A 15200-nucleotide genomic window follows, 5' to 3' on the forward strand; every position below is an offset into this window, starting at 1 on the left:
TTGTAATACAAATAAAATACAATATATAATTACAAAAATAATTACAAATGATACACATAATAAGCTAACATAAAAATATATATTTATAATAATTAGAATTAAAATGACAAAAATAGTAAATAAACATGGGATAGTTAGATGACTTAAAATTGTAAGGGAATCTGTTTCCAAAAAAAAAAAAAAAAAAACGAATTATAAAGGAATCACATTCCTTTCAAAATCAAATGTGCAGTGGAGAGTATTATTTCAAAAAAAAATGTGGAAAGTATATTGCATTCGTTGAAAAATGTTGTATTCCCTTAGGAAGTTTAATAGCATGAACCAAACATGAAATGCAAACTTTGCAATGTCACACTCACTTGGTTATATTGAATAACTTGAACCAAATACCCCCTAAATGGCTTTTCAAATCAAGTTTAAATTTAATCTCCTCTATCATCATCGTGTTATTGACAGTCTCACATCGACTCCACAAAAAAATTGTTGATGCAGTAAATACAGGTGTATTATTAATTATTGAACATAGTGTACATAATACGGATCCATGTCGGTTTTAGATACAGGTCCTTCACCTGGTATGCTTGTTGGCTTAACTATTAGAACCTAGTTAACGTGACAGTAGGTCAGAGGTTCCCGAGCTCCGTAGCTGTCGTGTAGATAAACAACCAAAAGCCCCTCATGACCGCAATAAATGCGGTATTTATAGCATATCGAGGGGACAAGTTCCGGCCTACCGACATGCTTGCCGTGTGGAGGCCATGCACGGGCACAAGCGATGACCCTAGCAGTGAGCGCCGCGTGGCCAAAGATTCCTGAGGAGATTGGACGTGCTACGAGATTAAGATGATCGGCCCGACCTTGGTAGCTCGGGTACAAAGATGATGGCTCCCTTACTTAGATCATCCTTTATCGGAGCTTGGACCATGATGATGGTAGGGACGTATTCCCAACTAGACCGGACGAGGCCTGACCGGGTTGGACTAAGCCCGTGGGCAGTACCGGTTAACGTATGGGCACGATGCTCGAGACATAATCCCTATCAATTGTAGAAAAATACTTGAAGAACTTTCACTCATCAACTAGCTTAGAGAACCACCCCGGTGCCCACTTGTTCAGTGCAGGCCCAACGGAGGAGGGAGTGACCGAGTGACCTAGGTTAATAATTTTCTATGAGATCGTATAAACTAGACACTAATTAGGATTTAACTTATATTTGTCAATAACTTATAAACAAAAAACATCATTTATTATTATTTTAAATTTTAAAATTCATGCACTCTATTGAAACTTATTCCACCTTTTTAAAAAGTTTATTTATTCGAGAGTGATTTTGATATTTTATTCTTAATATTTTCTATATTTTATATTTTATTATACTCCGTATTTGAGTATGGTTAGACAACCGAAAAAACCACCACCAGGAGTGCAGATTGCAGAGAGAAGAAAAAAAAAAAAAAGGAAAAAAAGATGGTCACGACTCGGGGGTTGGCTGACGTCAGAAAATTGGACATCCTTATCCAAACCTAGTACGGACTACTTCCGATCTTCGTCGTAGACACTGGTTTCTCTTCTTCTTCTTCTTCTTCTTCTTCTTCTTCCCCGGCGATACCCGTCTGCAATCTCTGCTTCTTTCTATATAAACAACGGCGATTCCTTCTTTGTTCGTTCTCTCGATTAATTCACACTCCCAGGAAGCTCCATTGTATCGTGAAGAGGTGTTTTCCCCATGCTGTCGATTGCTCCGCCGTCGTTCCCGTCTACGAACCCTCACAAATTCGCCCCTACCGGCGCGAAATTCGCGTCTCCGTTGAGCCGGTCCTCGTCCTCGATTTGCAGCCCTCACTCTCCGGTCTGCTGCCGCTGCCTCAGCGGCGGCGCGGATCCCTCGCAGTCGGGCGACGGGTCGAGCTGGAGGTGGGACCTGACGATTCAGGATGCGTTTAAGAATGTGATGAAGCGGTTCGATGATTTCGTGAATCTGAACCGGAATCACGCGAGTGTTGTTGGTGCCGCGGAGACGACGAGTGAGGAGAAGGACGAGGAATGGGATTGGGAGCGGTGGAAAAAACACTTCTCCGAGGTCGAGGAGCAAGAGCGAATCGTTTCGATCTTAAAGGTATTGTAAATAAATGTTTCTGTTACCTAGTACTGATTCTAATGTATGTGTTTTTAGTACTGATTCTAATGGAGGTTTTTTTTTTTTTTTTTTTTTTTTTTACTGTTTATCTCTGCAGTCACAGTTAGCAGGTTATATTAATCGGGAAGATTATGAAGGGGCTGCCAGGCTTAAGGTGGCCATTGCGGCTGCAGCTACAAATGACACTGTGGGCAAAGTGAAATCCCATTTTAATGTAGGACTTCTTTAATTCTTTTTCATGAAACTATGATTGTTGTTACCGGATTGATGTTGAGCATTTGTTATGTTCAATATCCTAGGATGTTTTATTTCCGTAATTGACTATATATGTTTGGGATTTAAATGCAGAACACAGTGGAGGAAGAGCGGTACTCAGATGCAGCCTGGTTACGAGATTATGCTGGCGCTGGATTGGTTAGTTAGCTTAACTGAATCAGTTTGATATTAGCATGTGTGAGGACTGATAATTATATGCTTTGGGGTGAGTCCCCCGTAGGTCGGGTCAAGATAGCGAGAGAATGTAATACTAATCAGAAATAAATTGTCCTTTACTTATAAGGGAAAATGTAGTACTTTTAAATCAAAATGTAATATTTAAGGGTAAAAATGTTTTACTAATCATGGATAAATTGATTGAGTGTTACTTATGAGAAAAAGTGTAATACTTCACTTTTGATGAAAAATGTAATATTTTCAAATCAAAATGTAATATTAGGGAATTAGGGGTTGAAGAGTTACTTACGAAGGCAATTGTAATACTTATGAAGGAAAGCGTAATACTTATGAAAAACTTGACCCGCATCGGTGAGACGGTCTAATAGGAGATTTTGCCTATGGTTTGTGTTATTGTTGCCTACTACAAATATTATATGCTAGCTTCACTCAATCTTTTCGTACTTGAATTTTTCATTCTCGCACTTTATAAAGGGTGTGTTTGGTTCGCACATAGGAATCGGAATCGGAATGGGTATCAAATACTTGGTAATGGTAATGGTTTTGGTAAAAGTATGTAACATGTTTGGTAGTAGGGTGGAATGAGAATGGTTACTAATAGTAGTGCTTGAGAATGAATAAGGGAATAAAACCCTTATTTTATTTGGGTATGGGTTTTCAATTGATGGGGTATTCGAAACCCATAGTAGTGTTCTAAAAACCTATCAACCAAACAACAACAATCACTTTCATACCCATTCTTATGGGCAAAACCCACCAACCAAACACACCCTTATAAATTGTTATGGGGAATGATTCACTGTATGTTGCTATCTCAGATGCTGTTGAATACACCATAACTCCGGAATATAACAAAAGTTTTTATCTGAATCTAGGTGGGTTGGTGGGTTGGAGTTTCAGAAGGCGATCCTTATGGACGCATTATTCGTATAAGTGCTGAATATGGAAGATATGTGGCGAAAAGTTATACTCCGAGGTAACTTGATTAACGTTAACCCCACCTTTCTGCTGATTCGATGTAAGGGTGCCTTTTTGTTACCCTTCCTTCAAGAAAGAGAGACTTTAACATTGTTGGTAAATTAAGAATAAAAGAAGTATGTTACTTATTGGAATAAGCATTCAATTTTCAGGCAGCTTGCGTCGGCAATGGATGGTGCCCCCATCTTTGAGATATTTCTCACAATGAATAAGAAAGACGAGTATAGGTTGCAGGTAATTTCTTGCAAGCATCAGCTTCTGCTTTGATTGATTTTTCATTTACAAACTCATCTAAGGACAAGTAAACAAAATAAATTTATCGGGCATTTGGTTTAAACATTGGAATTGGAATCAAATAAATAAAAATAAATATGCAATAATGTTATTTTTTGTTAGACCACAACGTGTCTTGAATAAACCCTAACTATAGGAGACACCTTTAATCCCGTACCATACTCAGATTAATCTCTGCTCGCACTAGACCGACCCAATTAAGGGGCAAAGTGTTGGCCATATTGGTTTTTCCATACGAGAAGGGGTTTTGAACTCCCGACCTTTCTTAAAGGACAAGAGTGCCACATATATATATATATATATATATATATATATATATATATATAGACCACTGTTCAAGTGAGTCCACCCCTTCCCATGAGTCAGTGTGGACAGATCTGGTCCATTAAAAGCTAGAGATCAATGGTCAGATCTGGTCCAGTGCAAATAATGGACCAGATCTGTCCACACTGACTCATGGGAAGGGGTGGACTCATTTGATCATGAGTCATATATATATATATATATATATATTCAAATTCCACATTCAATGCATGGAGGATGGCTTTTACATTGTTTACTTTTCGTCCTCATTTCTGATTCCAATGTTTTTATTATATAGTGTCTTCCTTTACTAAACAATATGCAAGACTGTAAGAGACTGCGTCAATCATGATTTCAGGCCGTCTACTTGAAGCGGACGACAGCTACTCAGGACTTAACAATTCCTTCCTCCAAAGTATCTGGTGCTGCGAGTAACTTGGACTCTCGGAGTCCAACTGAAAACAAAAACGATCTATTCGGAAATAGTAGTGAAGTTTCAGAAGATGACGAAGATAGCGACGATGATTCTGGTTTTGGTAATGCACTACAAGACTTGATTCCCGGTGTGAAGGTCAAGGTTTTGAAAGTAACCGCGCCAGCTAAGGTGGACCGGGATTTAATATCGAAGGTGATTGAAGACATAATTGAAGACGAAGACGAGGATGAAGAGGGAGAGGAGGATATTAAGGAAACGGACTCCGAGATAGAAAGTATCGGTGCTGAAGAAGAAATTAAAGATAAAAGCGATATAGAGCATAACGCAATTGAAATGGATTCGGATCGTGGGGTTAGAGATGGTGTAGAGCAAAATCAAATTGCTTTAAAGGTTGTTGTAAGTGGGCTTGTACAGAATATGTCTAGTAATGCTCGGAGTAAAGATTTTCTACGTGTGCCAGCTAGGCTGGAAAGAAAGGGTCGTTTATCATTTACTTTTACTATAGAAGAAGATGATAAACAAACTTCTGGTGCCAGCAAACAATCCCCGCGAAATAGAAGTCCTAAACTCCAAGGTCAACGGAGCATAGACCATCTAATGCTTGATCTTGCAAAATTTATTGGTCGGGGAAAAATACCTATGAAGGTTGGGCTTGCTAAATTATATCATCACGTTCACATTTGTTTCTTCATATTAATTATTACTTTTGATTTATCATTTATGCCTTAAAAAACTTGCAGGTGCTTAAGGACGTTAGCGAGTTGTTTACTCTTACTCTAAATCAGGCTCGAAATCCTCAGCCATTGTCGAAATCAACTACTTTTAATCGCATCGAGATTCCGACCTCTCAGGACCCATTAAATGGTGATTAATTAGAAACGTTTTTTTTTCTCGTGCTATTTGAAAGAACTCTTTGTCACTGCCATATTATTATTAATTTCCCACCTTTATTCTCTATATTTATTGAGGATGTTCGGGTTTTATTAGGCCTATATGTTGGTACACATGGTCTTCGTTCTTCAGAAGTAATCCACCTAAGGCGCAGATTTGGTCAGTGGAAAGAAGATGGAATCACGAAGCAGTCATCTAGGATTGAATTTTATGAATATGTTGAAGCTGTAAAATTAACTGGAGATCCTTACGTGCCTGCTGGCCAGGTAATTCTCTCTAGAGAGCATGTTTGGTTGGATGGAAAAAGTTTTCCTTAAATTTGAGGAAAATGGAATTATTTTCCTCCGTTTGGTTCATTGAAAACTTTTTCCACAGTAAAATGTTTTCCTTAATTTTGAGGAAAAAGTTTTCCAAGGGTAGGGGGTGGTATTTTGTTTTCCATGGAAGTTGGGAAGAAAGTATCACATGCTTGGACAATTTTGCCCTTATTACTTTTATTATCATTATCATTGTGTAGGGGCATTTTACTATTTTAGTCTTTATACTCATTATTCCTTACCATTCTAACCCCAACCAAACAACGGAATCAATATTCCCAGTAATTTCTTTTCCACCAACCAAACAATAGAATCGATCTTCCTATTAATTTCTTTGCCATGGAATTTCAATTCCATTTCCCTTCAAATATTTTCTGCGAACCAAACGGGGATCAAATCGTTGATTTCTTTGCTCTGATTTTAATTAAAAATTTAATTTCCTGCTCCCCCTAAAGTAATTCTATGGAACTTTCTACTTTTACTTTCTTGCCAAACCATTATTACAGATTTACAGCACAGTTTTTCATTTGCAGATTGCCTTCCGGGCAAAAGTTGGGAAGCAATATCAGCTTCCTCATAAAGGGATTTTCCCAGAAGAATTTGGTGTGGTATGGATGTGATATTTGTCTGTGAACATTTCATCCCGTTCCTGCATTCTTCCAGTTTTACGCAATTATTATTATATTGTTTTTCGTTTTTCTAAGGGTTTATGATCTTTGATCAACAATGCAGATTGCTCGATATAAGGGACAAGGAAGGCTGGCAGAGCCAGGGTTTCAAAATCCTCGATGGGTTGATGGAGAACTTGTTATTCTGGATGGAAAGGTTTGCAGCTCTCGAGTCTCGAGCCGATTTATATCCCATATGATTCTTTTCCGCATAAATTCACATTCACTTTGTTTTTGCAGTACATCAAAGGAGGGCCTGTCATTGGGTTCGTATACTGGGCAACCGAGTATCATTTCTTGGTTTTCTTCCATCGCCTGAGGCTGCAGGAGTAGATAACCGTTGCACATACAGGTTGAGGTTGTCTATTCTTTCCTCAGATTTTGTAGGTATGTTGTCTCGTTAAATGGTCTGGCAGTCATAGGTTTTCCTATAATGATTCTCAAACCTTATCGAAATTTCTGCTGTTTTTTTTACTGTGTAGATGAATTTCATAGAGCCCTTTGAGCTGAGTTGCAGATACAGAAAGCTCGGTTTCTGCTAAATGGCGATGTTTGGCTAACAGCAGGTTTTGACATAATCTTAGTATTTGGATGATCACAAACATTGCATTTCTCTATTCTACCGTTTCTGAAATTCTCAGCCTTCCCCGTATCTCTTATTTGGCGGCTCTTTCTCGACACTGTAAATATACTGCTTTGTGTATTCAATTCATAAATAGTACTACAGAATTTGATTTTCACTGGTGCTTTTGGTGGGAATCGGACTTATTATAATCTCTTGGCTTTGTAGTGTATATATATATATATATGCATTTAAGCCCGTTTTATTCAATAATATATAAACGTTCAATTCGATTTAATATGTCTTATTGTTTTTTTTTTTTTTTTTTTTAATAATATTTGTGTACTTGTGCATGTGTTCTAGCCTCTTTTGCATTGTGTTAAAATTTTTGATTGGAAATACTCAATGAACTGATCTATGTAGTTGTCGTGGAGATTGTGGTTGCCAAATATGTTTGCCATTTGAGCGGCCTTCAGCCTTATTCCTTCTCCCTCTCGGGATGCCATTACCGATCTTATTGAGTTGGCTACCATGTCCCGGCTGAAGGAGCCGTCTTCTCTCCTAGGAACCTCGTACCCTATTTCCTTTTCGACTAACAGCTTAGCGTTGAGTCCTTGGTCGGCTACCATTGGCAGCAGGATGAGTGGGTGCCCGAATCCAAGGGACTCAATTATCGTACCCCACCCGGAATGGAACAGGCACCCGCCAATGGCGGGATGGGCGAGTATGTTCTGTTGAGGAGCCCAACCGAGGATAACTCTGCCCTGGTTTGAGGTTCTGTTAACGAAATCCGTAGGCAACAGGGCGGGGTAACCGGGGTTATCTATTCCCGGTTTCCTCAGAATCCATAGGAAAGGCATCCGGGAAAGCTCCAGTGCAGAAGCCAATTCGTGGATTTGGTGAATAGGCATCTTGTACTCGCTTCCGAAACCGACAAAGACCACAGACTTCGGTCTTTGGTTATCCAACCATTCGAACGCTTCAGACCAGCTCGATGAATTGGTTCCGGGCTGAATGGCGGTGTTTAAGTTTAGCCTCGGTGGAAGTAGTCCTATAGCTAACACTGGCCTTTTGTAGAGTTTCTCGAGGAGATCTATATATTCTCCTTCGAACTCTTTGCAGCTTCTAACTATGACAAAGTCGCATCCCTCGATGACACTAGACAGGCGCTGCCCGCTCGACACGCCCGATGCATCCGGGGTGTGGGTGTTCCGCATCATTGTCGGTGCGTAATCGGGCCGGTGGGCCACCAGGGAGTGGAAGTTGAACCAACCGGGCGGGACGGTGAAGTGTTCGGGGCTCGGGCGCAGTTTTCCCGATCTCAACTCCTCGGGGGATCCCAGGTACGCTAATGTTGCTGCAGTGTATACACTTAGGAATACCGTAGCCACGCCATATCTTTTTGCTATTTCAGGAACCCAGTGAGTAGCAAAGTCGACGAGGATCAGCTCGGGCAAGTCCCGTCTCACGAGCTCCTCGAATGGCGGGCCCATCCTGTCATACGCCGTTTTCAAGAACTGTACCTGCTCTTGCTGCTCGAGGTCAACAGTCGCCTCACAATTCTCCGGCAAACCAGGTACCGAGGGCAACGCGATCTCTCTCAGGCTTAATCTCTCCGTGAAACTCGCAGGAATCGGGGGCAATCTCTGCAGGTTTTTCGGGGTCGACACAAAGGAAACTCTGAAACCTTTAGCGGCTAATTTCTTGGCAAATTCGAGCATCGGGAGCATATGGCCAAATGCCAACCACGGGAATATCATCACATGACACTGCTCGGCAGCCATGGTGATGTTCTAAAACCATAAACTCTCCAACTTGATCCCTATTTGTTTGTTGGAAACATAGGACTGTGATTACTTATGTTGTCTGGTTCTGCCGTTTAAGTAGACTTATGTGGTTTCTTATCAGACCAGCCACTTTCTTTGCATGCATCCTGCTAGGTAAACAACACTCACAATCTTTGTTTCGTAGTCTTACTCTTACATTGCCTTTCTTGATTATAATTTTAAACTCTACCCACAAACCAAGAATATCAATAGGTAATTGTCATATTATGGATCAAAGTCTACCTTATATTGTACACTTTGATCTAAAAAATGTGTCTGTGGTTACATATTGGAGGTGTTTGGTAAATAGTTGTTAGCTGATAGCGGTTAGTTGATTGAGTTAGTGGGTTTGATTAGTTGGTAGTATTGACTGATTGTAGAAAGATATTTGGTAAAATAGCTGTTAGTTGATTATATGTAAAATGACTTTCTCAAAAAGCTATAGAAAAAGCTGCTTTGAGCATCATTTTGAATTTTAACTTTTTAACAATAAACTGTTATAAAAAATTAATTAACCAAACATTTATATTAGTTGTTTAACCAAGTCAAATAACTAATAGTGGTCAAATAAGTCAAAATTAGTTGATAAACTTACTATTTTACCAAATAGGGCCATTATGTGTCTTCACTCTTCAATTAGTAATTATATGCCAAATTGGATGCACATAATTTGTTAAAACTACATACTTATAATAGATAAAATTTTATGTGAATTATGAATAAAAAGATACATTTTTAATATATTAAAGGTACATTATTTATTTACTGGATATTTGGTAGTATACAAAATAATATTTCTTCAGTACTCAAATAATGCACCTTCAGTATATAAATAATGCAATTTTTAGTATATTAAAAATATTTTTTTTATTCATGGTCTGGGCATAATTTATGGAACAATGATTACACAATATATTAATTAAATATTATGTATCTATAATTAATATATTATGTGTATTGAATTTATTTACAAACATATATGTAAATTAGCTCCAAAAAAAAAATATATAATATGTAAATTATAGACATATAATTTGAATTTTATTTTAGATTAATGTCCACAATGCAAGATTGAATTTTAAATATTCCGATTCGTTTTTTTTTTTTTTTTCATATTACATTGTGAATCTTAATACAAAAATTTGTACTTTCAGTTAACACACTATATACTTATAGTTAATCACTTTTGTACATGGATACATAATATGATATCTAAAGGTATAGAAATTATCAACCGCCGCATATACAGAATGTATCAATTATATAAATACAAAATATGTTTTGATAATTGTTGACAATTACAATTTACAAGTACAAAAATTATCAACTGTATATACAAAATATGTTATTTTTAGACCAAGATCTACTAGATCCTGGTCTATGGTATAATTTGTCACTTGGGATTATGGACTCAACCTTTTGGAAGGAAGAATATATTATTATTATTATATTGTTATATGTTTTATATTATTATTTGTAAACTTCTAGAATGAGTATAAAGCCTGGTAATAGCGCCACCCACCGGCTGGCCACCGCGGATCCCTCACGTGATCCATCGGCCTTTTGCACTCCGCCTCACGTGACCTCGGAAACTCAACGGCTCTGATATCGTCTCCACCTTTTTCTTTCCATATTCGATCCTCTCCGAGGAAGCTCCTTTTCTCTCTTTGTTTATCCATTTTCAGCTAAACAATTAAAATCCCTAAAAAAATATTTAAACCCAATTTTCAAATTAATCATAAAAAAAAAAAAGTATTATCAAATCTCAACAAATTTTGCCTCTACGGATTCCAACTGCGTTTGGAGTTAGCGTTCCAATCTCTTCTCTCGCGCCTGTGTAGTGATTGGAGCTTGGAGTGAGTGTGGAATGCCTGCGGCGATGGAGGCCGGAAACCTGACGTCACTTCAACCGAGGCCGTACGACGTGCCGCTCCGCCGGGAGTTCGCGAACGTGCCGGTTGGAGCGGATGAAGTGGGTGGAAGATTCGAAGCCGACGACGTCAGCGGCGGAGGCTGTGAGGAGGACATGAGAGGTGCCGAGGTGGTTCAAGTAAACTCGGCGGCGCCACCGCCCTGCTCTGTAGATGGCGGCGCGGTGATTTCGAGCTTTCATATTAGGCCTAGTGAGCTCACAGTTTCCTTCGAAGGCCAAGTCTATGTTTTCCCTGCCGTTACTCCAGATAAGGTCCAACTGTTATGTATGTGTTGTAGTTCAGAAGCTAAATATTTACAGTTTAAGTATTTACAGTATGCGGTTCAAGCTATTATTTGTATAGATATTGTTGTGATTTTGGTTTCTAGCATAAATTGCAACCCAATATGGTGGTTGGATAATAATTAATAATTCAGGAATAATGTTTGATGTATTTATTATTATTATTGTTTTTTTATTAACATAATAGTTGCAAGCGGTGCTTTTGCTTTTGGGAGGGATTGAAACACCGGAAAATGTCCCTAGTACGGAATTTCAATCACAACAATGTAACAAGGTACTTGGAGCTGAAGATTTGAATGAAATGAAATGAAGATTTGTTTATCATTGGTCACATTGTTCTTTTGCATTGAGATGTAGGTTTTGGAGGGTGCTTCTCCACTAGCGGTTTGTGCCTCTACAGCTCCGAATGTTCCACGGAGAATTGCCTCTCTTATGAGGTTTCGAGAGAAGAGGAAAGAGAGATGCTTTGAGAAAAAAATTCGTTATACTTGTCGGAAAGAGGTTGCTCAGAGGTAAGATTGATTTGGTGGCACTTTTTGTTCTGGTTCGTGTGAAAGATTTTGTACTGTCAATGAATGGTCTGCACTAGTTAACATGGACTCTTTTGGATTGGGTCACACATTTGAGGACTTGAAAGCTCGTTTGAAAAAAATGGTCACCACTTTAATGCATATTCAACATCCTTGATTTTTGGTGGATAGATTAACTCATTAAGAGGTTTCTTGAAGTTGGATTTTCTTGGTTAGGGTACATTAATGACAATTTTGGAGGTTAGGTGTATTCAGTTTTTGGGAGGATTTTTTGGACACTAACTTCCAAGCTAATCTTGTAATCATTTTGGAAACTAATTTCTCATTCCTGTTTTGATTGTATTATGTGCAGAATGCATCGTAAAAACGGGCAATTTGCCTCTATGAAGGAGAGTGACAAGACATCTGTTGATATTTTTGAATCAGGTGATGGCAAGCCTGGTTCTGATCCAGTGTGAGTATGGAGCTCAAGCATTACTTGCTGCATCTTACACAACATTTTATTTTTCTACTCTTTTTTGGCCTTCTTGCCATGTACTTGTAGGAATGTGCAGTTTTTGCTTGCATCTACATTTTTGTTGGTGAACTGGAAAAGCTGTTAGAAATTTACGAGTTTTGCATCTTGGCACATTTGAAACCTCTTTATCTGCCAAGTTCAATGTTTTGTGCCATTTTTGCTTATGGTTTCTACCATGATATGTACCTTCCAGTTCCGTTGACAGATTGCGCAGCTGTCAACACTGTGGTGTGAGTGAAAATGGCACACCTGCAATGCGGCGGGGACCAGATGGCCCAAGAACGCTCTGCAATGCTTGTGGACTTGTGTGGGCTAACAAGGTAGGAATGGTTTGCCAAATTTGTCTCCTTTCCTTTCTTCAGAACCATCCTTAACTCATTTTTTTATGATTTAAGGGTATTTTAAGAGATCTTTCGAAAGGAGGGAAGAATATAGCTTTCAGCAAAAGTGAGAATTCCAATCAAAATCCAGATGAAGAGGTAATGACCTGGTATTCACAGTGTTATAGTTATCTATTGATCACTGTTGACTGTTTGTATAGTAAATGTTCAATAAGATGTGAATTTCCTCTAATTTTGTTGAATAGGGAAGTCCCGAGGAAATGAAGCCCATGTTAATGGGGAATGAAAATCCTCTTATTGGACCTGCTGACCAGGTAGTTTTTCTTATTGCCATTATATAGTATATGTGACATGCACTTCCTTAAGAATTTGCTTAATTAATACTCTGTATGGTTTTGATTAAAAATTTGCAATATTGACATCTGAATGTCAAACAAATAATAAATAATAAATATGGGAATTGTGGTGTTGGAATAGGGGTGTAATTGAGCTAAGCAACCCCATTAGAGCATCCTCAATAGGCATAGATTTTGAGGAGTTTTTGTCATATTACAAGGAAAGGGGAGAGAGAACAAAAGCAAAAAAAAAAAAAAAAAACAGAACTGTCAACGCGAAAAAAAGGGTTTTACGTGCCCCTCCTGCGCGCCTGTTGTGTGCCTCACGCGAACAACAAAGCTTCTTTTTCATATTTAATGGGGCCCACTGCACTGATGAAAAACCAAGTGCTTGCAGGAGAATCCAAAACCCTTTCTCTCCACTTCAGCAAAAACTTTCTCAAAAATCACACCAAAATCTCTATTGTGGATGCTTTTAGGGGTTTTTTCTTGGTTTTTACGGCCTTATTCCACATATGGAGGAGAGGGAGGAGAGGTGAGAGAAGAAAAAAATTTACTGCAATACATGGTTTTTTGTGGGTCCCACAAAAACCAATTGATTTTTTTTGCCTAATGCACGCGCATTTGAGACCTTTCCATTCAATTTTTTTTTTTCCCATACTCTTTCATTTTCTCTTTCCTAATCACATCTGCAAAAACCAAATAAAAACCCCAACTAATGGGTTTGCTCGTTGTACCAAACCCCTGAGTACTGAAATCTCAAAAGATAAGGAGTGTACCCATTTAATGATTTGTGTCTAAGATGAAGTAAAAGTGGAACCAGGATACAAACATCAGTAGCTGTTGACTTGGAGTAATCTCGACTGTCCTGTATGTATAACCGGTAGTATTTTATCATTAATTGATTACTTTTTTTGCTGTAGGACTTTAGGGAAGCTGCTGAAAATTATACTGATGGGTCACCCATCGGGATAGGAAATTCATCAATTAACCCTGATGAAGAGGTTATTGTCATAATTACTTTTCCGTCAAAGATTTTGGAGTTCAAAAAAATAAAAATAATCTCCAAAGCTCTATAGGTTACTGAGCTCTTTGATCCCCAGGAAACCCTTGATGAATTTGCCAATGCCTCTGGGTCAGATTTTGATATTTCTACAAGCTTTGATGACGAGGTTAGTAATGTTGAGAGAGAAATGCAGCATTTCCTTTCAGTTCCAAAGCCTTATTAAGTTACTGCATTGGATCGAGATTTTTTACCATATATGTACTCGACAACTCGTCTAGCTTGATGATATTCTAAATGCAGGTCGACATTCACTCACATATGGGCACTGACTGGCCTGGAAGGTGACATATTGCGAGTCTGAACTGAGATACCTGCTAACCTAATTTGTAAAAGTATATGTTAATAGAAACACCAGATCTCACTTGTGTATTTTGTATCATGCTGGATGAATCTGGATGAATCTTCATCCAGGGAAATCGTTGTTTGTACAGTAATGACAGTAATGCTGGATGAATCTTCATCTTGTGGGTTTTCAAGAAAAATGTCAACATCAAAATTTTGTGCGAGAGAGTAAAGATTAGGAGTAGAATTTGAGAGTAGGAGAGTAGTATTTTCCTTACGGGGAAAAATGCACTCATGTTTTCATGTTTGTCTCTCATAGTTACCTCTCTCGTCAAGGTTGAAGAGGATAAATATTGCCTCGAAGCAAACAAAAAATAATTATAGCCTTGCCTTCATCAATTATAATCATATATTCATACTTGCCTCCACTTACAAATCATGAGATGGATGCATGGCTTTTTGAAAAATAATTTTAAAAAATGTCAAATAAGTCAGAACTGTTGAAAAATTCATGAATTGGTCCAAAGTTACGCAACATACTTTGTCTAATTAATTTTAATATTGTGTAGTTGCTAATTTTTCACTCAAATGAGTGAATCTCATTCGTTAAGAATGAGTGGTTCAGCATTATTTTTGGATTTGAATGGCTGAGAAGTGAAGCCTATGTTAGTATATAAGGGGCTCTTCCCTTGTTCATTAAAAACACGCCTTCAATCACTCTTTTCTCCCTTCGAGTTATAGTCTGAGCAAAGTCAAGTTTACCTATGCTATAGTTGGTGTTGACTAAGCGTAGTTGGTCTGTGTAGCCTGTCGAAAGCGTAGGTAGTGTTATTATAACACGACACAGATTTTCTTTCAACCATACACCTGTTGTGTCCGTGCTTCTTAAAAGGTTTCCAGACCGCGTGTTGACGTTGCGACTATTTTTCAACAGTAAAAGCGTTATTGTAGCAACAGTCAACCTTTAGCGTTATGGCACCTTATGTCATACCCAAACTATCAAAGATCTCTGCGCTTGATGAAAAAAATTACAAAAGGTGGGCTTAAAG

At 38.3% G+C, this 15200-nt stretch overlaps 3 protein-coding genes and 1 long non-coding RNA gene across 6 annotated transcripts; 2 read left to right on the plus strand and 2 right to left on the minus strand.

Moving 5' to 3' along the window:
* The first annotated feature begins 1440 nt into the window (after positions 1-1440).
* Positions 1441-7309, plus strand: LOC109168536 (protein EXECUTER 1, chloroplastic-like). The gene is made up of 12 exons (XM_019317594.1): positions 1441-2116; positions 2235-2351; positions 2486-2551; positions 3466-3566; positions 3721-3802; positions 4524-5246; positions 5342-5465; positions 5589-5758; positions 6343-6417; positions 6542-6634; positions 6718-6864; positions 6960-7309. The coding sequence occupies exons 1-11, from the start codon at positions 1727-1729 to the stop codon at positions 6808-6810; spliced, it is 2034 nt and encodes a 677-aa protein (XP_019173139.1). The 5' UTR covers positions 1441-1726; the 3' UTR covers positions 6811-6864; positions 6960-7309.
* Positions 2833-3409, minus strand: LOC109168730. Its single transcript, XR_002052121.1, has 2 exons — positions 3361-3409; positions 2833-3054 (listed from the first exon to the last, which is right to left on the minus strand). It is a non-coding gene; the product is annotated as an uncharacterized LOC109168730 (long non-coding RNA).
* LOC109168547 (putative UDP-rhamnose:rhamnosyltransferase 1) lies at positions 6955-9056 on the minus strand. Its single transcript, XM_019317604.1, has one exon. The coding sequence runs from the start codon at positions 8821-8823 to the stop codon at positions 7399-7401; it is 1425 nt and encodes a 474-aa protein (XP_019173149.1). The 5' UTR covers positions 8824-9056; the 3' UTR covers positions 6955-7398.
* A 1316-nt stretch (positions 9057-10372) lies between these two features.
* On the plus strand, positions 10373-14351 carry LOC109168571 (GATA transcription factor 24-like). 3 transcript variants are annotated; one of them, XM_019317634.1, is made up of 10 exons: positions 10373-11050; positions 11268-11354; positions 11438-11592; positions 11963-12064; positions 12321-12447; positions 12523-12606; positions 12714-12782; positions 13727-13807; positions 13907-13975; positions 14110-14351. In XM_019317634.1, exons 1-10 carry the CDS (start codon positions 10733-10735, stop codon positions 14152-14154), a joined length of 1137 nt encoding a protein of 378 aa, XP_019173179.1. In that variant the 5' UTR covers positions 10373-10732; the 3' UTR covers positions 14155-14351. The 3 variants fall into 3 exon arrangements, with proteins under 3 accessions (XP_019173179.1, XP_019173186.1, XP_019173188.1); XM_019317641.1 differs by having other exon boundaries at positions 10377-11050; positions 12333-12447; XM_019317643.1 differs by having other exon boundaries at positions 10917-11063.
* The last annotated feature ends 849 nt before the right edge of the window (positions 14352-15200 follow it).

Source organism: Ipomoea nil, unplaced genomic scaffold (genome assembly GCF_001879475.1).
Source record: "Ipomoea nil cultivar Tokyo-kokei standard unplaced genomic scaffold, Asagao_1.1 scaffold0317, whole genome shotgun sequence".
Classification (NCBI taxonomy): Eukaryota; Viridiplantae; Streptophyta; class Magnoliopsida; order Solanales; family Convolvulaceae; genus Ipomoea; species Ipomoea nil.

What these genes read in the sequence shown, in the direction of transcription:
- LOC109168536 (XM_019317594.1), top strand. Translation starts at nt 1,727, where the DNA reads ATGCTGTCGATTGCTCCGCCGTCGTTCCCGTCTACGAACCCTCACAAA. An exon ending in AAGTGAAATCCCATTTTAAT is followed by an intron (nt 2,352 to 2,485) that starts GTAGGACTTCTT and finishes ATTTAAATGCAG; the next exon opens with AACACAGTGGAGGAAGAGCG. An exon ending in AAGACGAGTATAGGTTGCAG is followed by an intron (nt 3,803 to 4,523) that starts GTAATTTCTTGC and finishes TCATGATTTCAG; the next exon opens with GCCGTCTACTTGAAGCGGAC.
- LOC109168547 (XM_019317604.1), bottom strand. Translation starts at nt 8,823, where the DNA reads ATGGCTGCCGAGCAGTGTCATGTGATGATATTCCCGTGGTTGGCATTT.
- LOC109168571 (XM_019317634.1), top strand. Translation starts at nt 10,733, where the DNA reads ATGCCTGCGGCGATGGAGGCCGGAAACCTGACGTCACTTCAACCGAGG. An exon ending in CTGCCGTTACTCCAGATAAG is followed by an intron (nt 11,051 to 11,267) that starts GTCCAACTGTTA and finishes TTAACATAATAG; the next exon opens with TTGCAAGCGGTGCTTTTGCT. An exon ending in GACTTGTGTGGGCTAACAAG is followed by an intron (nt 12,448 to 12,522) that starts GTAGGAATGGTT and finishes TTATGATTTAAG; the next exon opens with GGTATTTTAAGAGATCTTTC.